Source organism: Ambystoma mexicanum, chromosome 1p (genome assembly GCF_040938575.1).
Source record: "Ambystoma mexicanum isolate Mex_15411 chromosome 1p, UKY_AmexF1_1, whole genome shotgun sequence".
NCBI classification, from domain to species: Eukaryota; Metazoa; Chordata; class Amphibia; order Caudata; family Ambystomatidae; genus Ambystoma; species Ambystoma mexicanum.
In genome coordinates this window covers 1,148,605,491-1,148,629,104 of record NC_090921.1, presented here as the reverse complement: position 1 = coordinate 1,148,629,104, position 23,614 = coordinate 1,148,605,491, and the positions used below count along the sequence as shown (strand labels likewise).

At 50.1% G+C, this 23,614-nt stretch overlaps 1 protein-coding gene across 2 annotated transcripts in view; it reads left to right on the top strand.

The window, feature by feature from the left end:
* USF2 (upstream transcription factor 2, c-fos interacting) overlaps positions 1-23,614 on the top strand; it is a 411,291-nt gene that overhangs the window by 368,259 nt on the left and 19,418 nt on the right. For both annotated transcript variants that reach the window (XM_069604824.1, XM_069604823.1), the window contains exon 9: positions 9,845-9,973. In XM_069604824.1, the coding sequence (XP_069460925.1) occupies positions 9,845-9,973 (129 nt within the window). The remainder of the gene's footprint in view (positions 1-9,844; positions 9,974-23,614) is intronic.

The following is a 23,614-nucleotide window of genomic DNA, read 5'->3' as shown; positions in this document are numbered from 1 at the left end:
TTAAGATGTGTCGGGTTTTCGGGTCCAAGATGTTGTTGACGGACACGCACAACGCTTGCCTCTGGTGCCTCAGGGAGGACCACGAGACGGATGACTGTGTTGACTGCCAGTCGCTTACATCGAAGGCCTTGCGGGAGCGTAAGAAGAAGCTGTCGGTGGGTAAGGTGGCCAAGCCCTGGAAGTCGCGATCCACTGGACTTCCGAGGGGCGACTCTCTGCATCGTCATTCTGAGTCCGGGGGGGTTTCAGAACAAGAGTCGGTCGCACCATTCCTCTGCCTCTTCGAGGCACTCACGGAAGTGCCGTCACAGGTCGTCTTCCCCGTCCTCATCCGAGGACTCCGCCCGTCGACGGGTTGCTTGTCCTAACAAGCATTCCACTCCTGCGGAATAGGATTCGTTCCGGCAGGAGATGATGGTGATTTTTCAGTCGCAGGGCTCCGTTCCGTCTGCGCCGTCGAATGATGCTGGCCGTGAGTGTGCTAGAGACGGCACTCGTACGCCTCCGGGCTCGAGCGGTCGTCGCGACCACCAGGCGCCTTCGAGGTCCCAGTCGGACAAGGCTGGTCGCTCTAGGCATGCCCGTTCCAGGTCCCGGTCCTCGACGCCTTTGAGACAGTCAGAGCCTGTGAAGTCTTAGAGGAAGACATCGACGCCGAGGTCGTCGAGGGACTGTCTCGAGGCTCTGCCTCCGAGGAAGCCGTCAATGCCATCGGCGCCCAGGCTGTCGACGGACATGCTCGGGGCTCTGCCCTCGAACTGTGTTGATGCCGTTGAAGTTGTCGGTGCCACGCTAGACGTCGATGCCTTTCGAGGCTGCTTTGTCGGAGGTACCCTGTGGCACGGTGGAACCCCCCAGAAAGGCTCTGGCCAAGGCAAAAAATGTCTGTCCCTTTTTCTGTGCCCTCCTTCCAACCTCTGGATTATATTTCTGAAGGGTCTGAGGAAGGTATGGTGCATGAGGAGGTGCCTGAGATTTTGTCTGGTCATAGCCAGATTGAAGACCTGTGTCAGTCACTGCACAACGCCAGTGGTCTGGACACCTCCGTAGGTGGAGTTCTGTAGGCCTGAGCCTGGCACCCATGCCGAGTCCTTGTACCGGCGTCTTATGTTGAGGGCCACGGAATACTTGGGTTGGTCTGCGCCACCTGTGGATTTTCTGCAGGATGACCTGACGGACATCCTTGACCAAGGTCCTCCAACTGACCCGGTACTGCCTTTCCATATGGCTTTGCAAAGAAGGGTGGCAGCGGCTTGGACTGCCCCGGAGAGTCTCCCGGCAGTGAGCAAATCTTTGCCGCGAAAATACCGCCCAGTCAGTAGCGACCCCTGTTACTTGACCACGCACCCCACTCCAGAGAATTTGGTGGTGCAGGTGGCTACGGCCCCAGTAAAGCAGGCGTCGTACCCTACCATCCTTCCTGATGGGGACAACAAGCGTTTTGATGGCTGGGCGAAGAAAGTGTTTTCTTCAGGGTGTATGGCTTTACAGGCAGCCAACTCAGTGTGTGCCTTGTCACGTTTCATGCACACTCTGTGGAACTGTATTTCATTGGCGGCTGAACATATTCCCGAAGGGGAGGAACGGGATGGTTTTCTTGCTATTGTACAGGATGGCAAGGATGCTATGTCTGAGTCTGTTCAGTCGGGTCTGGACATGGCGGATTGTCAGCCGGTCCATGGCGGCGAGCACCGTAATACACAGGTTTGCGTGGTTGCGGAAGTCAGGGTTTGCTCCTGATGTGCAAGCCGGCTCCTCAACATGCCCTTTGATGGTGAACATCTTTTTGGCAGCAAGGCTGACGAGAGCCTTGAGAGGCTGCAGACCTCAAAAGCTGCAGCAGTGTCATTGAGCGCTGCAGTTCGCCAACCTCCGCCTTTTCGTCCTAGGGGACAGCAATGGAGGGGAGGTTCCTTTTGGTATTACTCATGCTTAAGTAAATCGAGAGGAGCTGCAAGTCAAAGGGGCCACCGTAGGAGTGCCAGAGGTGGAAAACAGGGTACTCGAGGTGCCAAGGCCGCTCGGGCAGTTGCCTCTTTGCCTTCAGGCACTGCTGCTTCAGCTCAGTCATGAGGCCATGTCCCATGGTTCGCCAGTTGGGGGAAGGCTGGCGCAGCATCTTGTAGAGTGGTGTGCCATTACTTCAGATGTGTGGGTTCTGGAGATCATCGTCCACGGTTACTGTCTTCCTTTCCGGCAGAGGCCTCACGACAATCCACCAGGGAATCTCTCTTTGAATTGTCTGGATCTGCTCCTTCCGCAGAAAATTCAGTCCCTGCTGGAGAAAGGCGCCATAGAACTGGTGCCTGTAGCGGAGAGGAACAAGGGATGGTATTCCCCTTATTTTTTGATTTCAAAGAAAGACGGGGGATTGAGACCCATCATGGACTTGCGTGGTTTGAACAAACTCCTCAGGAAGGACAAGTTCAAGAGGGTGACTCTTTCTCAAGTCCTCCAGGCCCTTCAACTTCAGGACTGGTTTGTGTCTCTCGACCTCAAGGACGCTTACTTTCATGTGCCGATCCATCCCAAGTACAAGAAGTACCTGAGGTTTGCGGTTGGTGACTCGCACTTTCAGTTTCGGGTCCTGCCGTTCGGATTGACCTCCGCCCTGAGGGTTTTCACCAAGCTCATGGTGGTGGTGGTAGCGCATCTCAGGAAAGGGGGGATTCACGTCTACCCCTACTTGGACGATTGGTTGATCAGGGCGAGCTCTCCCGAGCAAGTCCTGGATCATCTGTCCGTCACCTGCCACTCCCTTCACAGGCTGGGCTTCTCCCTCAATTTAAAGAAGTCCCATTTGACACAAACGCAACAGCTCCAGTACATCGGAGCAGTGCTCGACACGTCCCTGGGGCAGTGTTTTCCTCCTCAGGTGAGGGCTCTTCACATTCAGCAGATGGTGCACAAGTTTCAGCATGCCCAGACGCTCCCAGCGTTCGAGTTCTTGAGGTTGCTCGGCCTCATGGCATCCTGCATTCTTCTGGTGCCATAGGCTCGCCTGCGGATGAGATCTTTGCAGTAGGCACTTAAGCTCCAGTGGTCTCAGCCCTCCGGCAGGCTGTCGGACCCTGTTCAGGTGCCGCCCTCGGTTGCCCGGGACCTTCTGTGGTGGGCCGTCGAGGGCAATCTGATGAAAGGCGCCCCATTTTGGCTGCCCTGGCCGGAGGTGACGATCGTGACGGACGCATCCCTCACGGGATGGGGAGCTCATGCCATCGAGTTGACAGTCAGCGGTCGTTGGTCTCCGTCGGAGTCCAGACTCCATATTAATCTGTTGGAGCTGAGGGCCGTCAGGCTAGCCCTGAAGGCTTTTCTGCCGACTGTGCGCGGAAAGAGTGTCCTGATCCTAACGGACAACACGGTGGCCATGCACTACCTCAACAAAAAGGGGGGGGGGGGTAGAGTCGCTTCCGCTGTGCAGGGAGGCGATGCAGCTCGAATTCTGGGCCATCCAGCAGGAAGTTTCGATCTCAGGTGTTCATCTGGCCGGAGACGACAACGAGACGGCGGACGCTCTGAGCAGGCAGAGTTCGATCTCTCACGAGTGGGAGCTGGCTCGGGAGATTCTCCTGGAGATCTTCACCCTTTGGGGGACCCCTCAAGTGGATCTCTTCGCCTCCAGTGTTAACCGGAAGTGCAAAAGGTTTTGCTCGCAGGAATTTACTCCAAAAGAAGCCTTAGGAGACGCGTCCGTGGTGGAGTGGTCATTCCCACTGCTGTACGCGTTTCCTCCAGTCCCCGCCATCCCGCAAGTGTTGCGGAGGTTCGGTTCCCGGATGATCCTCATTGCTCTGGCGTGGGCCTGGAGGACGTGGTACCCGGACCGTCTAGACTTGTCCATCTGCCCTCCACGTCGTCTTCCCTACCGAGACGATCTGCTCTCACGGGAGGGGGGGTCAGGTTCTCCATCCAGAGGTCAGATCCCTCAATCTTCACGCTTGGCTTCTGAAAGGTTGAGGTATAAGGATTGGGACCTCCCTGAAGACGTGATGGAGGTGTTGCTCTCGGCCAGGCGGCCGGCAACAAAGTCTCTGTACCGTTGCCGTTGGAGAAAGTTCTGCGACTGGTGCAAAGTTCAGAATGTGGATCCTTTTGAATGCAACATTCCCAATGGTTTTGTCTTTTTTGCTTTCTTTGGCCCACAGGAGCCTGCAAGTGGGGACCATTAAAGGTTACCTGGCGGCGCTGTCCATATTTAAGCGCTCGTCTGAAGAGTGTTCCTATTTTAAGATTCCTTTAATTTCGCAGTTTTTGAAAGGGCTCACTAATGTGTTCCCTCCGTCACCTTTTTTGGTGCCAGGTTGGGATTTGAACCTTGTTAAGTTTCTTACGGGTGCTCCGTTTGAGCTTTTACATTCTTGCCCTTTGAGGCTGTTGACTCTGAAAACTGTTTTTGGTTGCGGTTACTTCCGCTCGCAGAGTGAGTGAGTTACAGGCACTTTCAGTTAAGCCACCCTTCACTGTATTTCACAAGGACAGGGTTGTCCTTAGAGTTCGTCCTTCTTTTCTTCTGAAGGTGGTTTCAGAATTTCATTTGAGCCAGAAGGTTGTTCTTCCGGCGTTCTATCCTCCTCCACATCCTGGTAAGGAAGAGGAGAGGCTCCATAGGCTTGATACTAGGAGAGCGTTGAGCTTTTATATCTCACGCATGTCCCGGGTCAGAGTGGACGATCAACTTTTCATTGGTTACGCTGGAAAGCGTTTGGGACAAGCTGTGACGAAACAGACTTTGTCTCTTTGGATTATTTTAGCTATCTCCGAGTGTTACCGCTTGGCGAGGTAAGGACCCTCCGGCTGGCTTGCGGGCCCATTCTACCAGAGGAGTGGCTGCGTCTACTGCCCTGCAGAGGGGAGTTCCTATTCGTCACATCTGTGATGCAGCCACCTGGGCTTCAGTGCATACTTTTGTACGTCACTATTCCCTGGATTCCATCAGAGGGCAAGATCTGGCCTTTGGCAAGGCAGTATTCTATTCAGCAATATGATTGGGCATGCTAAATTTGTATTCTAAATTCTTTCCCACCTCCTTGCTTGGTACTGCTTTGGGAGTCTGTCATAGATATGGAATACGTCGGAGATCCCAATCCCCTCGAAGAACAAGTTACTTTCTTACCTGGTAACGTTCTTTCGATGGGATGGTCCGACGACGTATTCCATATCGCTCCCTCCCTGCCTTCCCCGCTGCAGAATTTCTTTTGCGATTGCAGCTTGCGTTCCGCAAGGCCTTGTGTGTCTGACTGGCAGAAATCTGGTGGCACACGTTCTGGGAAAAAACTATAACTGAGGCTATGGGCGTCGTGCGTCCTACTTATCACATCGGGTGACGTCGGCTGTCGGAGGAGGTCCTCGGGGACGGCTCATCGACGCAGGACTCAGACGCCAAAGATTTTCCGAAGCAGCAAAGCTGTGGACATTACCTGTCATAGATATGGAATACGTCGTCAGACCATCCCATCGAAAGAACGTTACCAGGTAAGAAAGTAACTTGTTCTTCTAAAGCAACTCAAAAATTCAAGGTCCATAGGCAAATTAAATGTGAGATATTTCACCACCCTTATCTTCATGTAAGATGTCGGCCGACACGTGTTTCAACTTTTGTCATTTTCAAGGCAGTCATCTATGTTAAGTCCAATTCTAGAAGTTAATCTTCCTTGTGGTGCTCTTACCATAAACGGGTTTATCCAAAATATATAATATTGCGCGTTGTCAGATTAGGTGCTGTAAAGCCATTAAACAATTGTATTCTTCTTAGCCAAGTATAAGGGCTAGATCCCTACATGAATAAAGAGATTGGCGAAATATGTCACACTTAAATTGCATATGGACCTTGAAGTTTTGAGTTGCGTTAGAACTTTACTTTGGGGCATGAGCGTGACGCGCCTGCTGCATTAGAATCAAATTTGTTTTAACTACCGTGGTGTGCATTTACTGCGGGCTGCGTTCGCAGCTGCAGTAAAGCACCCAAGGGTGCCATTTTTGTCAAAATGGTCACGGTCTTCTTTTTTCACCATTTCTTTGTGGAAAGGTCCTTCTTGAGATTTACTCTCCGCGCTAAACCAGGTTTGGTCCCATTGTTCGCTTTGCCTTTGGCGGGATTCACAAGTGAAGGCCGCCTCTGGCTCCAGGGTGTCTGGGGTAGCAGGAAGTGAGAGAGCTGCCCGAAACTCCTTGTGCTTAGTCTCCTAGGAGACCCAAATGCACTCTGTAGTGATTGGCTGGCTGACTCTCCGGCAAGGACAGCCACCCTGCTGGGTGACTGACAGCTAGGCTGGAATGAATGGAAGAGAACTGAATAAAAGGCGAGGCTTGGAAGGCAGTCGACCACTCGACAAAGGAACCGAAGAAGAACTTGAAGAGGACGCCTGCTGCAACTCCTGGACCGTCGGTTTGCCCGGCGAAGCCCTGCTGCTGTGCCTGCAAGGACGACTTCTCCCCTTGAGTTGGTGGGACCAATCCACTCCAAAGTAAGCCACCTGGACATCCTTCTCGGAGCTGGTTGAATTTTTACAGAGTTGCTGCTGGAAACCGTATAACCAGGGAGAGGAACACCAGATTGTGCGTGTTTCTTTTAAGATGGCCTAGAGCTCCAGGAAGATCCTTCGGACTGCCAGGAAGCAGGCCTGACCAAGCCTGAGTCCCCTCAACAGAGTGCGGGACCCCAGAAGCAAGGAAAGCCCATATCGACAGCCTGGAACTGCAGTGTTGCGATTTGTGGTAGACGCGAGGAGCTGAAACACTAAACTGCCACTGTTTGAAGATTGCCGGTTGCGATCGTTGACCATCTCATTGCAGTGCAGGAGTCCCCAGAAGTCCTCCCTCTTGTCCCCACGACTGAGGCCCAGGAACAGTGAGATCTGCAGAGCTGCACAGGAACAGAAGTCATCTGCTGCACTTTTTATTCAATTCAAAGGTACTGTACAAAGTCTGAGAGAACTTACCTCTTGCTGTAGAGTTGCTTGCATCTTCTACCACTCACAAGTCTAACGGCTTGTGGCCCTACATTTGATTCTTCTTTTCTTCAAAGACTTCTAAAACATTGTGCAAAGACTGTTCTACTTACCTACCAGAAGTGCTTCATCATATGTAAGACTTTTGCCCATTGACTTTGGCTTAGCCTATTATACTGAATGACTTTCCTTAGGGGATCCAAAGGTTTTTGCCTGCTTAAGAATGTGTGGTCTCTTCTTGTTCTAATAATCGTTTCCTTTTACCAACTTATAACAGTACTCTAAATGCAAACAGTAAGAAATTAATGTCCCCAGCACCCTAGCTATTGAAGTCACCTGAGGGTGTAGTTTGTGTCTGTGGGCCATCCCAAAAGGGTCTTTACTGATTTAGAAACTGTGTACAGTATTGGAGTGTATTTGCATGTTACTATTATATTGCTCCCTTCTGAAGAAGGCTTATTTTAACTGATAAATAGTTTATTCAAGAAACCTTGATTGTAAGAGTTTATTTGGATACTTGTCCCTGTGAATCTGTAACTCCCCTACAGCTCACATTGACCCCTCTTGAGATAAGCCTGGCTGCTCAATACGCTAAAAAAAAGGTGTAGTACAATCTTATAAGGTTGGGTTTCTTATACCTGTAGTCAGTTGTTTGTAGTGTTCCTAGAGGGTACTGCATACAAACTTTGCCTAACGGACATCGACGCGTGAACGACCAGGGGTACAGTGGACGTCACACTAGGGATAGTATTACTGGCACGCCCTGTCAATGTCACTTTTCGAAAACAACTGTAATACTCTGCAGCTTCCACTAGATGTCGCCATTTGTGCACAGCATGTGAATCTAAGAAGATACAAGCATCAGAAATCCGATTACGGTGAGTAATGTATCCCATATATATCGCACAGAAAGGAAGAACTGCCGAAGTGGTGAAACCTGCACTCCAGTCGTGAAAATGTCAAAAAGGACACACATCAATAAAGAAAAAAAACCTGAAGTCAGTTGACAATCAAGTTTATTAGTATTAAAAAAACAAAACGACATTCAGCAGAGGCAGGGCCACCAGCAGGATAGGCCGGTTTTGACGTGTTTCTCGCTTTACATAGCGCTTGTTCAGACAGGGCAAAACAGACAAGGAGCTTAAATGACTAATAGTCCTTTCATTATGTCAATTCCTTGTACCACTCACTATGAGAATAGATGACACCAGCGGCAGACATCTTGTAACATAATCACATGGTAAAACAAAACCAGCAAAATGCCTGCCGTATTCACAATCAGTATACATGTCGCCCAAAGTGGGTGCATTTGTCAAAACGTGTTCAACGTGCATATTGAATATATTTGTGTTTATTATGGGATATGATTCAATGTTCAATGACCATGTTGAAACGCGAAATTGAAAAACTAAGAAATAATGGTCCATGCATGTGTTCAACAGAAGACCAGTAAAGTGCAGTTTGCTAATTACGGGCCACACATGTATCCAAAGTCGACCAATAAAGTGCACAGTGCATTCAGGAATGTCAACAAATTATATAGATACAGCATTGTACAAATTATACTCAAACACCAATGCTGGCAGTAATAGAAAACAAAATGTCATAGTCTAATATAATTCGAGACAGAATATCAAGGAGACCTAACAAAATGCCGATACATGTGGATAAAAATAATCGATGTTGAATTCATACAAATACTCTTGCCAACAAATATGGGGCAAGACTCTGTGCAAACTTTGCATTATAAAGTGGTAGTGCATAAATGCAGATGAGCATGAAGCTCCAATGCAAAGTGCATCTACAAACTGTCAAATTGATTAAATATCCCAACCTCAAACCATATAATAGAGGGTCACTTGAGATGTCACATAATGATCATGATGCATAAAGTGCAAGTGCCTAGAAGCAGCATAATAAAGTGCTAATGCCGTAAGCCGCTAAACCATTCAAAATTGATTCAATATCAAAATTACAAGCCACATGATGAGTAAATGCATAAACGAAAAATGTTATAAATGAAAGGCCACTAAAGTGACGCATAGCCCTCATCGAGAGAAAAGTGCAAGTGTTTCGACTAAGTCAGAATCATGACATAGACAAATATATAAAAGCTCAAAAAGTCCCCTGCAACAGACAAATCAACCGACCGACATCCCAAAAAAAGCATAAAATATCAGTCGGCAGACAACCAAGAATAAGCAACCAATAATCAACGGCAACAAAAATGAGCATACAATAAAAATTCAATAACAGTTTCACCTAAATATTGTATATCGACAGTTTGTAACAAATGACACACAATATGAAAACTCCTCTAAGAACATCTTAATAATTTGATTGAAAAACACATTTACACTCCTACTTTAACTGTTGTGTGTATATATATATATATATATGTGTATTTAAGTATTTTTACTTACCTTGAACTATTAAGTGTGCCATAATGTAATATTTTAATACATGATTGTTATTTGTGTAACTTACCTGTGTGGGTCTTTTCCTTATCAGTTCTGCGAAATGCTAACTGTACTACACTACAGTGCCTCCTTAGTTCACTTTTTCTGCTTGGTTAGCCCTACATAGGAGAGTGGTTTTACTCAATTGGGGTTGTGAATAACCTTGCTAACTGGGTTGGCTTTTCCAAGTCTTATCCCAGGTAGTGCAGTGTTCCACTTCCTGCTTTGTAGACTTCCTGTGGAAGTTCAGTCCTGACAGTCGAAGGCCATATATTCAAAGGCCATAGATTTCTATATAGAACACATTTTGAAAATTGTTATTCTTGCATTAATGACAGGTTGTATGTATTGCACAGAGAAGAAAGTGTCCACTGAAACGTATTGGTGTTGTAGGTTTAACTTGCTGAACTGTGACACTGGTGTATTCTGTCTTAGAGTAAAGGTGGCATCCTCTCTAAGGCTTGTGATTACATCCGAGATCTGCGACAGACAAACCAACGCATGCAAGAGACGTTCAAAGAAGCAGATCGTCTGCAGATGGACAATGATTTGTTACGTCAGCAGGTAATCCGCATCAGGTCATTTGATATTATACATGGGTACAGAACTGTTTATTGCTGTTAAACTGCAAACCATGTGACTCTGGCAGCCATCTCTTCACTGTTGACACCTACCCCACTATCCCTATCCTGGAAAAAACCTTTGAAGCAGAAAATGTGTAAGCCTGCCAATATTTTTCATTTTTAAGTGTAGTAGTCTTGGAGACAACCAATTCTGGGGTCTTTTTGTGTATGCTAATAGTTCAAGGCTTAATGAACTAAACTGTCTTCAAGAGACAATTTTCAGAAATGGATCGTCATTTCATTTTGAATGGATCCTCTGAGCGGCCTTATTTATTACATCTTCAATCTTCTAAACTCCATTTCAGCTTCTTTGCGCAAGGTTGTTTAGGTGTCTGTGTTAGGAAAGATTTTCTTTGCTGCTTGCCCGTCAAAAACATTTATGGAACCCCCAACATTTTACTGTTTTAAACCTGTCCTGACTTTTGTAGGCAAAGCCTTTTTACCTAGCCTTTCTTTCTAAGCGCATCTGTTTTGGAGCCACTGCCCTTATGGCCATCAGTGCAGCTAGCCTTCTGCCTCCCATTGTTGAATTCTGTTTATTTTAAACTACACACATCGCCTTGCAATAGGAAAACCTTGTGTCCTGGTAAATTTGTGGTTACTTGTGTGATGTGTCCAAGGCGGACTGGGTACAGCAGATCTTTTTCTTCCATATTTCTTTATAGTCTGGAGTTCACTTTTGCACTATACCTCCTTTTTCTTTTTTCAAAATGTCTTTTTATTTGCATTTTAACAGAAAAACACAAACAGCCACGCGCAGCAAGAAATAATGTTAGGGAGAATTCTCAGAAATGTGCTAATTCCTCTCTACCTTAGAGACCCCCAGCAATTTTGCTGGATTTTGAGGACCTGCATTTTTAACCTGGAGAGAGTGAGACCCTTTTTCCCACTCTCATGTATTTTTAATGTGATTTGAACTCGGTTTCTTTTGGTTGTGGAGTCTGACAAACTCCATAGATATCATCTTTTACATTGTGTCACAAAGCACCTTCAATGCAGTGGCACAGGGAAGTCTTTCAGATTTCCCAAAGGTTTAAATACCTTCTCTTGGATAAACTACTGTTTCCAAGAGCAGTAAAGTGAAATTGACGTTACTTACATTTGTAACTTTCTAGAGCCAACACACAATATCTTACAATAAGGTGCTGGAGGGTTTACCTAGTACCCCTTTGTCTAGTTTCTCATTTAACATTTTTATGTTGGCGTTTCCTTGATGAATGGCTGGTGTCAGTGGTTTACTGTTAACTGCTGTGGTGTGCTTTTAGCGCGGGCTGCGTTCGCAGCTGCAGTAAAGTACCCAAGTGTGCCATTTTTGTCAAAATAGCCTGGTCTTTTTTTACCATTGTTGTGGAAAGGTCCTTCTTGAGATTTACTCTGTGCGCCAAACCAGATTTGGTCCCTTTGTTCGTTTTGTCTTTGGTGGGATTCACGAGTGAAGCCCGCCTCTGGCTCCAGGGTGTCTGGCGGGGGCAGGAAGCAAGGGAGGTGCCAAAAACTCCCTGTGCTTCGTCTCCTAGGAGATTCAAATGCCCTCTCTAGTGATTGGCCGGCAGACCTGTCCGGCAAGGACAGCCACCCACCCTGCTGGGTGACTGACAGCTAGCCTGGAATGAATGGGAGAGAACTGAACAAAAGGCAAGGTTTTTGGCTTTGAAGGCAGTTGACCACTGGACAAAGGAACCAAAGAAGAACTTGAAGAGGATGCCTGCTGCAACTCCTGGACCGTTTGTTTGCCTGGTGAAGCCCTGCTGCTGTGCTGAAACGCCCAATTTGCATCGACAGAGAAGCCCCGGCAAGGACAACTTCTCCCCTTGAGTTGGTGGGACCAATGAATGCCAAAGTAAGCCACCTCAACATCCTTCTTGGAGCTGGTTGAATTGCCACAGAGTTGCTGCTGGAAACAGGATAGCCAGGGAGAGGAACACCAGATTGTGTGCGTTGCTTTGAAGCTGGCCTAGAGCTCCAGGAAGATCCTCTGGACTCCCAGAAAGCAGGACTGGCCGAGCCTGAGCCCCCTCAACAGAGTGCGGGACCCCAGAAGCAAGGAAAGTCCATCTCGACAGCCAGGAACCGCAGTGTTGCTATTTGCAGTAGACTGAAGGAGCTGAAGCATTGAACAGCCACTGATTTGAAGATTGCGGATGCGAGCGGTGACCGTCCTATTGCAGTGCAGAAGTCCTCTCTTGTCCCCACGACTGAGGCCCAGGAACAGTGAGATCTGCAGAGCTGCTCAGGAACAGAAGTCATCTGCTGCACTTTTTCTTCAATACAAAGGTTTTGTAAAAGTCTGAGAGAACTTACCTCTTGCGGTAGAGTTGCTTGCATCGTCTACCGCTCGCAAGTCTAATGGTGTGTGGTCCTACATTTTATTTTTATTTTCGTCAAAGACTTCGAAAACGTTGTGCAAAGACTTTTCTACTTATCTACCAGAAGTGCTTCATCCTATACACGACTTTTGCCCATTGACTTTGGCTTAGCCCTTTATAATGAATGACTCTGCTTAGGGAATCCAAAAGTATTTGCCTGCTTAAGAATATTTGTGGTCTCTTGTTGTTCTAATCATCTTTTCCTTTTACCAACTTCTAAAAGTATTCTAAATGCCAACAGTAAGATATTAATGTCCCCAGCACCCTAGCTATTGAAGTCACCTGAGGGTGTAAGGTGTAGGTTGTCTGTGGGCCATCCCAAAAGGGTCTTTACTGATTTAGAAACTAAGAGTGAATAGTATTGAAGTGTTTGTGTGTTACTTTTTATATTGCTCCCTTCTGAAGAAGGCTTACTGTAACTGACTGACTAATAAATACATTAATAATTGTTTATTAAAGAAACCTTGTGTGCAAGTGTTTATTTGAATACTTGTCACTGTGAATCTCTGTGTAACTCCCCTACAGCTCACATTGACCCCTCTTGAGATAATCCTGGCTGCTCAACATGCTACCAAAACTGTGTAGTACAAATTTGCATCAAAGGTTGGGTTTCCTATACCTGTAGTCAGAGTTGTTGTAGTGCACCCAAAGGGCACTACATACAAACTTTGCCTAACAGAGGCTATGTGTGAGCCTCTTCAGTTCGGACTGGACACTGCAGGCAGCCTCAGCAGAGCCATGGTCGCGAGCACAGTGATGCACAGGTTTGCATGTTTGAGGAAGTCTAGATTTGCATCTGACATGCGGTCTAGACTCCAACATGCCTTTTGACGGCAGTTCACTATTGCAGCAAGGCTGACGAGAACCTGGGAAGCTGCACACCTCCAAGCCAGATGCTAAATCGCTTGGCGGCGCCGCTATCAGGCAACCACAACCGTCGGACCCCAGTGGATCAACTTAGAGGGGGGTAGGTCGTTTCGTTACTACTCCTCCTTCGGAGTGAGAGGACTGGCCGGTCAGATGGGCCAAGAAAATGCCCTTGTGATGGATGAGGGAGAGGTGCCAAGTCAATCCAAACAACGGCTACTTTAATCTCAGCTGCTGCTTCAGCTTCTTCAAAACCTCTTTGAGGCCTTAGCCCAGAGGACCCCGGTGGGAGGCAGAATCTCACAGCATCTGCAAGAATGGCCGGGTATTACTTCAGATGCATTGGCATTGGAAACAGTAGCCCAGGGTTACTGCCTCCTCTTTTTAAGAAGGCCTCAGTATCATCCACCTTGGAGCCACTCGTTGAAAGTTACAGATCTGTTCATTTTGGAGGACATTTCTAGGCTGCTAGAGAAAGGTGCTATAGAACCCAGTACCTGTAACGGAGAGGAACAAAGGGTGGTACTCTCCATATTTCCTAATCCCCAAGAAGGACAGAGGATTGAGACCCATCTTCGATTTAAGATGATAGAACAAGTTCCTCAGGAAGGACAAGTTCAAGATGGTCGCCCTTTCTCAGATCCTTCAGGCCCTCCAGCTCCAGGAATGGATGCTGTCATTGGCCCTTCAGGGTGCCTACTTTCATTTGTCGATCCATCACAAGCACAAACCTGAGGTTTGCCATTGGTGGTTGTCATTATCAGTTTGGAGTTTTGCCATTTAGGTGGAACTCCGCCCGATGGTTTTAACCAAGTTGATGGCGGTGGTGGCAGCGAGTCTCATAAGAGGGGAGGGGATTCACGTCTACCCCTACCTGGTCCATTGGCTGATCAGGGCTTTGGAACATCTCAGCATAACCTGCCACTCTCTCCACAGACTGGACTTCTTCCTCCATTACTGGAAGTCCCACATGATACCATCTCAAAGACTTAAGTTCATCGGAGCAGTCCTGAATGCATCCTTGGGAAAAGCCTCTCCACCTGGGGTGAGGGCTTGGTACATTTTGCAGGTGGTCACCAAATTCTAGAGTGCCCAATGTCTTGCGGCCCTCAACTTTTTGAGGTTGCTCAGCCTCATGGCATCCTGCACTTGCCTGGTGTCAGAGGCTCGCCTGAGAATGAGATCCCTCCAGCGGGCTCTCGGGATGCAGTGTTCTCAATTCTCGGCTAAAGTAGTAGGCATCAGGAAGGCTAAAGGGGCTGACCCTGTGAGGTAACCCCCACAGCGCAGAAGATTTCCCTGCTTCCAAGGAGGGAAATCGCCCCAGTGACTGTGGCAAAGTCTGCTGGCATGCTGGTGCAGAGAATGCCGTCTGAGCCCTGCTCTGACCCCTCAGGGTGGAAAAAAGGGGGGAGTAGGGCAAGGAGGCCCCGGATCAGCCCAAGGCTTTGTCCCAGGCCATGGAAGTTTCATCCACGGACGACGAGGACCTGGAGTCCTTGCACATGGTCCTAGAGGACATGGCGGATGACGATGCAGGGCCTAGTCTTCCAATCACGCCAGCTCAGCCGAGGTATGTATCTCTGGACATCCTGTCCACCCGCCACACTGTGGTATCAGAGATCCAGAAGAGGATGCCAGGGCCTGTTCTAGCAGTTCCCCAGGACCACTACCAACCACTGACGAAGAAGAGTAAGCTTCATCCGATGCCTCCATTTCAACCTTCACATCTGTGTCAGGCCTCCACTCCCCCAGCAAGCCCAAACACGGGGACGGTCAAGACAAGACGCCAATCTCATCAGAACGAGCTGCGGCTCCCCGCAGCCTAGGGCATCCCCACCGGCGAGGTTGGGTCGTTCCATTCCACGATTACCAGAGCCTCCAAGCTGTTCCAGCTTGTGCACGAAGAAACCAGGAAGGAGGGATTCCTGTACCAGAGGTGAGAAGTCAAGAGGAAGACTATCGTCGTGCCCTTCCTGGACGATGTGTTGGAGAGGGACCTGGCCCTCTTGAACCCTTGCACTGCTCCAGCCAAGCGGGATAGGCTGGAGAAGAAGTACTGGGTACCGGAATCCGCACCGAGGGGCCTGAGGTTGCAACCATCACCGGATTCTGTGGTTACAGTGGCTGCAAGGAAACTGTCATCTAACCTGTCCTCATAGTCTTCAGTCCCTCCGGACAGCGAGGGTAAGAAGATGGATGCCATGGGGAGGAAAGTGATTTACACTGTGGTGTCCACCATCAAGGCGGCCAACGCACTGTAGATCCTAGCCAAGTACGATGAGGAGCTGTGGTACAAACTGGGTCCGATTTTGGAGTTCCTCGCGGATGACAAGAGGATGGAGGTGATCGCCCTCTTCCAGGAGGCAGGAGTAGCATTGGATCATGCCATCACAGTGACGATGGACGTTGCCGACACTGGGTTCCGGGTGATGGGGAACAGTGTCTGCCTTCATCGCCAAGGCTGGTTGAAGGCCACAATTTTCCGCAAGGAGGTCCAAATGAAGGTACTCGACATGCCATTTGACAGATAACCTTTTTGTGAAGGTCATCAACAGGTCCCTTCAGGCCATCAAGGTGGATACAGAGACGGCCTGTTCCCGGGACACCCTGCAGCAACACCGCTCTTCGTTTCACTCCTCGACAGGAAAGTCGGGCAGGTTTTCGTAATGTTTCTTCTCCTAGTACCGTCAGCCTTCTAGATCCTATGGTGGAGGAGCACAAGCCTGAACTGGCCAAGACTTTGGGCCCCCCATCCATGCACCCCTGTGGGACGCCAGCTGACTAGGTTCGTCAGCGAGTGGGGAAAAGATCACCACCAACAGATGGGTGCTGGACACTCTTGCCCAAGGATATACCCTGGAATTTCAGCATTGGTGTCCACTGATCCCTCCGGTGGACTGTCAGGAGCAGCACATCCCTCAGCTCTTGGAGGGTACGGGCCATGCTACGAAAAGGGATGATAGAGTTGGTTCCCCAGTGACTCCGGGGCTCTGGTGTTGATTCCAGATACTGCTTGGTAAGAAAAAAGACTGGGTGTGGGGGGGGCTTTCGGCCCATTCTGGACATGCAACATCTGAACAAGCACCTCAAGTCTCAGAAATTCGGGACGGTCATGTTGCAGCGCGTGCTCTGCCAACTGGAAAGAGGGCATTTCTTGACATTGCTGGACCTGGAGGGATGCCTACTTAGGGAAGGGACAGCAGTACCAGTGTAAAGCCATACCTTTCAGCTTGAAGTCGGCTCCCAGAGTGTTCACGAAGTGCCTGGCATCGGTGGTGGCCCATCTGCATCTACGAGGAATTTGCGCATACCTGTACCTCAACGACTGGCTCATCCAGGACAGCTTGCCAGAGTTGGCCATCAGACACAGAGGCGGCTGTCAAGCTGCTGATGGATCTGGGATTCTCCATCAATTATCCAAAGTCCTGCTTGACCCCATCGCAGAATGCGCTGTTCCTGGGGGCCAGACTGGATACAGTATCCTGCCTAGCATCACCCTTGGAGGAGAGGGTAGCACCCATTCAGGGCAAGGTGCAGCAGCTGTTGTTGATGAAGACTGTCACGTGCGGACCATCAAGTCGTTGCCCGGCATGATGACGTCCTGCATCTACCTCATTCAACTCTGCAGGTTACAGATGTGACCACTTCAGGAGTTCCTGGATGCTTGCTGGATACAAGTATCCGGAAACTTCACAGACAAGATCACTCTGGACGGCGAGTTCCGTTGGGCGAAAAGGTGGTGTGTCGTTTGCTCAAACATCGCACAGGGTTTTAGGACCTGCCATTTCAGGAAACAGTCACCACGGATGCTTCCCTGGAAGATTGGGTAGCCCACACCGGATGTCTGCACGCCAGAGGCCTCTGGCTGCCGGAGGAGAAGGATCTCCATATCAACATCCTGGAGCTACAGGCAGTGTTCTGGTCCCTCAAGTCATTCCTTCAGTCTCTGAAGGGCAAGGTGGTGAGGATCTTTACAGACAGCACCACCAGACAACCCCACCACGATGTTCTACATCGGGGAAACAAGGGGGCACTCTATTCCCAGCTCTGTCCAAGGATGCGCAGGACTGGTAGCGCTGGGCCATCGGACAAGAAATGCTCCTAGTCCTTCTTCACCTTCAGTCAAGAACACCATTGCGGATTCCCTCAGTAGGGAACTGCACTCCTGCCACGAGTGGGAGCTTCGGCAGGACCATGTGGACCACATCTTCACCAAGTGGGGCAGGCCCCAGATCAATCTGTTTGCGGCAAACTCCAAATGGCAGAAGTTTGCCAGCAGATTACAACAGCCGAGGAGACTGGGGGACGCATTCTCCTTCCCGAGGAATGGATGTTTCTGTAAATGTTTCTCCCATTGCCTCTCCTGATACGAGTCATCAATACACTCTGTGTCAGTGCAGGATGATTTTGATCGCCCCGGCGTGGCCGAGGAAGATTTGGTACACAGACCTTATCAGCCTGTCAGTCTCCTCTGATCAATTTACAAGTGGTCCCGGATCTTCTCGCCAGAGGAGGCGGCGCAATCCTGCATCGCGAACCGCATCACTCAGCCTGCGTGCTTGGGTCCTGCAGCCCTAGAGTTTGGAAGATGAGTTGCCTGCGGACTGCAGGGAGGTCCTCGCCAAGGCCAGGGCGGCATCGACTTTGAAGTGCTTCGGTCACAAGTGGAAGATTTTTTGCTATGTGGTGCCATTGCAGAAGATCACCCCTCTGATGGTCACGCCCCCGCGGATTCTTCCATATTTGCTATCCTTGGCGATAGCCGGACTGGCACACGCCTTGATCAAGGTACATCTGGCGGCTGTGTCCTGCTCCACCAGATCTCCAGGAAGGTCTTCTTTATTTTGGTTGCATCGACTCGTCAAGGAATTCCTCAAAGGACTTTTTCGTTCTTTCCCGCTGGTGAAGGCTCCTGGCCCAGCGTGGGAAATCAACGTGGTGCTGACGAGGGGCCTTCGAGCCTATACATCAGGCCCCTCTCATTATTCTTGTGGAAAATGGCTTTCTTGGTGGCCATCACCTCCGCCAGGAGGGTGGGTGAGATACAGGCCCTACCTGACTTTCCACGAATCGAGGGTGGTGCTGCAAACGCACCCCTCTTTCATGCTGAGGGTTCCGTCGGAATTCCACCTCAACAAACCTTTGTTACCTTTTTTCCCCCCCCCCCAAAACCGTTGTCACTTGTTGAAAGGGCCTTGCACTCGCTGGACGTTGCTCATGCCCTGAAGTTCCACATGGCACCCACAAAGAGGTTTCGAAAGACTTCACAGCTGTTTGTGAATTTAGGTCCTGTGAGCCATGAGAAGGCCTTGTCCAAGGCTTCCATCTAAAGGTGTCTCTCAGGATGCATCATAAACTGTCATCGGTTGGCGAACTGACTGCTGGACGGCTGTCAGAGCCCACTCCACCAGAGCAATCGCTGCGACGACGGCGTTCCTAGCTGCTGTGCCCCTGCTGGACATCTGCAGGGCTGCAACGTGGAGGTGCATGCACACAGTCACACGGTTCTACTGTGTGTCAGGGATTCCAGGGAAGAGTTCTGAATCGGCCAAGCAGTGCTACGCAACCAGTTTGCTTGAGTGGAGTCTTTTCCAGAGTGAAGAGTTAATTGCTTCTGTTGAGCCTTGCCACCTCACGCGGTTGTGTAATGTTGTACTGCTGTGTATTTGTTAATCATGAGCTTGTGAATCCATGCCAGACCCCATGCTGAAGAAGGAAATGTTACTTGTCTGTAACGTTTGTTCTCCAGCATGGGTCTGGCATGGATTCACATGCAAACCCTCCCTGCATCCCCTCTTCTTGGTCATACTGCCACTTTACGTGCGTACCAAATCTGAAGATGGCTGCAAGAGGAGGGGCTTGGGGAGAGGACTGTCATTGGATGGGGGCAGTATGACCCAGAGGACAGTGATTGGTTTAGAGGAGAAATGCAGTTTGTAAGTGAAAGTAACTGTCTTTTTACTGAGGATTCACAGCCTAATGGGGAATATTTGTCAGCATATGAATCCATGCCAGACCCATGCTGGAGAACAATAATTGCAGGTAAGTAACTTGTTCCTTACTAATGGGGGTATATTGTTATGTGATAAATGCAGATATTAAATTTAACTATTTTAAGTCCTACTGCTATGCACCTAGTAATTCATGCAAACGAAATGTGCATTTTTACCTTAAAGTTCTTCAGGTTGGGCAGTCCTTTCTGTGCAATGTTGACGCTGGCTGATCTGAACCTACTAGTGGTGCTCTTTGGGTCAAACTTCCTTAACTATTTTTTTCTAAGTATTTTTACTGCCTATTTCTAAGTTCGGAGTATTGCAGGTGACAGTTCCCCGCTGTTTATATATTACCAGAGCACTGAAAAGCACAAGAAACAGCCTTTCGAAAACCAGACAATTTGTAATGTACAGTGGTCAGAATGTATGGCTTTGAGCAACAAGTGGCATTGTATTGCTGTTTTTTACTGATGGTGCACCGAAAATGTGTGTGCATGGGCATGTTCCACATTCTGGTCCCTGCAAATGTTCAGTGTAATGCTGCACACTGCCTTCTGTGGGACATCCTTTCCCCTGGAACGACATCCCGAGCGAATGGAGGAAAAGGGACCGACTGGGATTACCGGATCCACTACAATGAGTAACATTTACTTTTCTAGCCATGATCTGTCAGTTGTGTGCAGATTGCTTGGCCCATAAATTTCACTTGAAGGCACTTATGTACTTCTTGACATCTTGCTCAGAATGCATCCACACTGGATATGTTAATCTCTCTGAAAAGCATTAGCCATCTGTTGTTGATAGTAGCATTTAACTGCTTCTAGAATTGGTGTATTCTGATGCTTGTTAATCTGCGTAGAATCACATGCTGTGCATATGATCCGACATCCGTCGGTAACCGCGGAGTATTGCATCTTCTCTTTCGGGGTCCGAAAGGGGACTTCGGCATAGGCGTGTCTGTAACACTATCCCTATCGTGACGTGTGTAGTACCCAAAATCCCTCACGCGCCAAGGTCCCTCAGATTGTTTTTTTCTGCCCAGATAACTGGTCGCCTTATAGCGGAGCTCTTACTAGAGACATTGTTTATCTTGACCAAATTGTCGGTTTATTCCCTGTTAAGTCACTTCACCAATAACTACATCTTCAACAAATACTACGGGGGAATCGCCTACGGTTGTGGATTTCGGCGCCTAAGATCCGGCAGTCGGATTGTCCACGTGGTCGGGCCCTCTGGCCGACCTGTACAGTAAGTAGGGAGAGTGGGGTCCGGGTGGCCATATTGTTTAGTATGTCTTTCCTCCTTTCCCTATTCGGTCTGGTCATCCTTCCCTTTTGCTATGGAAAGGACTCCTTTTAGATTCTGCCCCAAGTGTAGGGTCAGATATCCTTGGATGGACGAACACAGGACATGTAACGCCTGTCTTCCCCCTAGAGCATGACGAGAAGCAGTGTGCGGCGTGCAAACTCCTTTGTCCTAAGACCCTTAAGGAGTGCCGTGTAAAGCGGTGGGCCCCTATGGTATGTCACGCGTGGAGCTCCCCTCCCCCACCGCCACACCAGCTGAAAGTGACAGGGGTACTTCGGGTGACCAAACATCCAACACAGATGTTATAGACCTTGAGGCGGACACTTCTAGAGCCGTCACGCCCGCTTCGACCCTTCCAGGCTCGACTCTTGTCTTGCTACAGGGACCATACCCGGCGACAGGGGCGTACAAGCGCATCACACTAAGCACACAACCCCTACGCCAATTTCGCCGCCTTCTTTGAAAAAGGCGAAAGCGCCAACAGGGCCGCTGAAGTCTTTACCGGTTCCCCGGATCGATCTGATCCAAAGCCTTCCCCGCATATGCAGCAGCGTATTGTGACTGGGCAATCAAAATTAACCAAGGGTGCTACTCCAAAACCTACACGCGTCGAAAGTCGGGAACCCAATGTTCCGACTATTGCCAAGGCCTCGGTAGGCCCGAAAACTATGGCTAGGCCTCTCCCCGGAAACCCGACCGCTAAGCCTCCTGGTGGCGCGGACGGTAGTTCTACTGCCGACAAATCATCGGAGCTTTGGTCTCACGACGATTTGGTTACTATGCAACGAATCATCGGAAGAATCGCAGCGGCGGTGGGCCTTATTCCGGTTCCGCCTAAGGTTATGGGTCAATCCGCGGAAAAGTTTTTGACAAACGGGATTCCCGATTCCGATGAGGCATATGTAGATAGTCAAGAGCCTCTCTCCAACACCCTTAGAGGTTCCCGTCAACGCCACAGAGCAGAGAACGTCCCTTCTCGCGTAGGCCCGTTTGGGTCCTCTAAATGGACTACAGAAAATTTCGAGGGTTGTATGGATCGGCTGGAGCAGATTATCAGTTCTTCTCCAGCATGGGGTCTGGCATGGATTCACATGCTCATGAATATTCCCCGTCGTCAGGCTGGGAATCCTCGGTAAAGAAAAAACCAGTATCAGTTTCGTTTCTGATCTGTCTTTCGTAGTAATAACCAATCACTGGTCTCTGCGTCATACTGACCACAGCCAATGACTGCCCTCTACCTAAGCACCGCCTCTGGCAGCCATCTTCAGATTTTTACCGCACGTTCATGTGTTGGGATCCTCGTGCTATTGCTCTCGAGCGTTAGTGCTATTTTTCGCGCTTTTTCACAAAAAACTTCGATTCTTTCGGTCAAAAGAGCCTCAAGCTCCACCGATCCTACATCCGATCAACGGGGACCCGTGTCGGATTCGTCTGTGCCCCTCAAGGGTGAAGATTTCGTCGAGCTACACTTCGGAGGACTCCAGAAGCTTCTCAGGCCCGGTCTCGGAGATGGCCCAGGAGAAGGGAAGCTTGACGCCCGGAAAGCTGTTCAGGGTCTGCCCTGGATGCCAGCTGCAGAACGTCTTTAAGGAGGACGAACACTCTTTCTGCCTTTACTGCCTTCATGAGGACAAGACGCACGTGGAGAAGGACTGTGCGTTTTGCGGCAACATGTCGGAACGGACCATGAAGGACCGCCATCAACGTCTCGCCAACTGGCTGGAGGGTAAGAGCCCGTCTGGCGAGAAGAAGAAGAAATCCGAGCGGTCTTCTAAGACCTTTGAGGGCGCCCCGGCGACGGGGGCCCAACATAAGGCCAAGCACCGCGAGTCCGCTGGCACCGGGAGCGCCGAACGGTCGGGCTCTACGGGCGCCAGGCAGGGCGCACCCTCCCCGGCACCATCAACCACGAGCCAACGCTCTGGGTCGGGTAAGAGGAAGGCCGAGCACCCGGCGAAGCTCCTGGAGAGGCCCCGGTCGAGCTCTAAGGCAGAGGAGGAGCGTGGCAGTGCCCCCTCCCTCAAGGATAAGGCGGTGAGCGCACCTAAGGTGGTGAAGGCCTTGATCCATCCGACCAAGCCCTCTATCGAAACGGTCGCGGCGGCCCTGGCTCAGCCTGTGGAGGCTGCACCAGTGGTGGCGACCTCAGGGCCCAGAATCTCCCTGCCTCCTCGGAGGGAGTCTTCTTTTGTGCCCATCGATAGGACCCCCGTGAAACCCTCCGTGGGGAAGAAGGGGGGGCAGGGCGTCGTCGTAGATTCGGCCTCAACCTCAGAAGAGGAGCTGATCGAGGTCTTAAGCCACGGCCTAGGCGTGGAAGAAGGCCAGCCCGTCGGAATGGACCCCGACGCAGGTGACGACGACATCGTCGAGGATACCGACGGGGCCCCTGCTCGCCCGTCGGATTCCCCTCTGCCAGCGCCGCAAGACAACTCGGCGGCCATTTTGTTGGCCATACAGTCCTTATGCTCCGAGATAAGGACGAGGCTACCGTTACCGACGGAGGAACCTCTCCCGTCGGGGGATCCAGAACCGGGACCTTCTGGTGTTCCCCCTACCAAGAAAAGAAGGATCCATCCACCACCTCCTTTTCAACCGTCGCGCCCCGTCCAGCCCTCCTCCCCGTCCACCCGAGGGGATGATACGGGGACTGACACGGCAGCGACGGGTACGGATGACGAGGCATACGACGAGGATATTCCATCGTCGCCTCCCACCAGGGCTTCTCCGCCCGACGAGATCGGATCTTTCCACTCCATGATCTCCAGGGCTTCCGAGCTTTTCCAACTCTGCCCTGAGGAGAAGAAAAAGGAAGGCTTCCTTTATCAGCGGCGCGAGGCCAAGAGGAAGACGGTCCTCGCAGTGCCTCTGTTGGACGACATTTGGGATGAGGGCCTTTCCCTCCTCAAGAACCCTTCCACGACGCCAGCTAGAAGAGACCGGTATGAGAAAAAGTACCGGGTCCCGGACACGGCCCCCCTATGCCTCCGGGCGCAGCCTACCCCGGATTCCGTCGTCTCCGCGGCAGCCAGGAAGAAAGCGGGG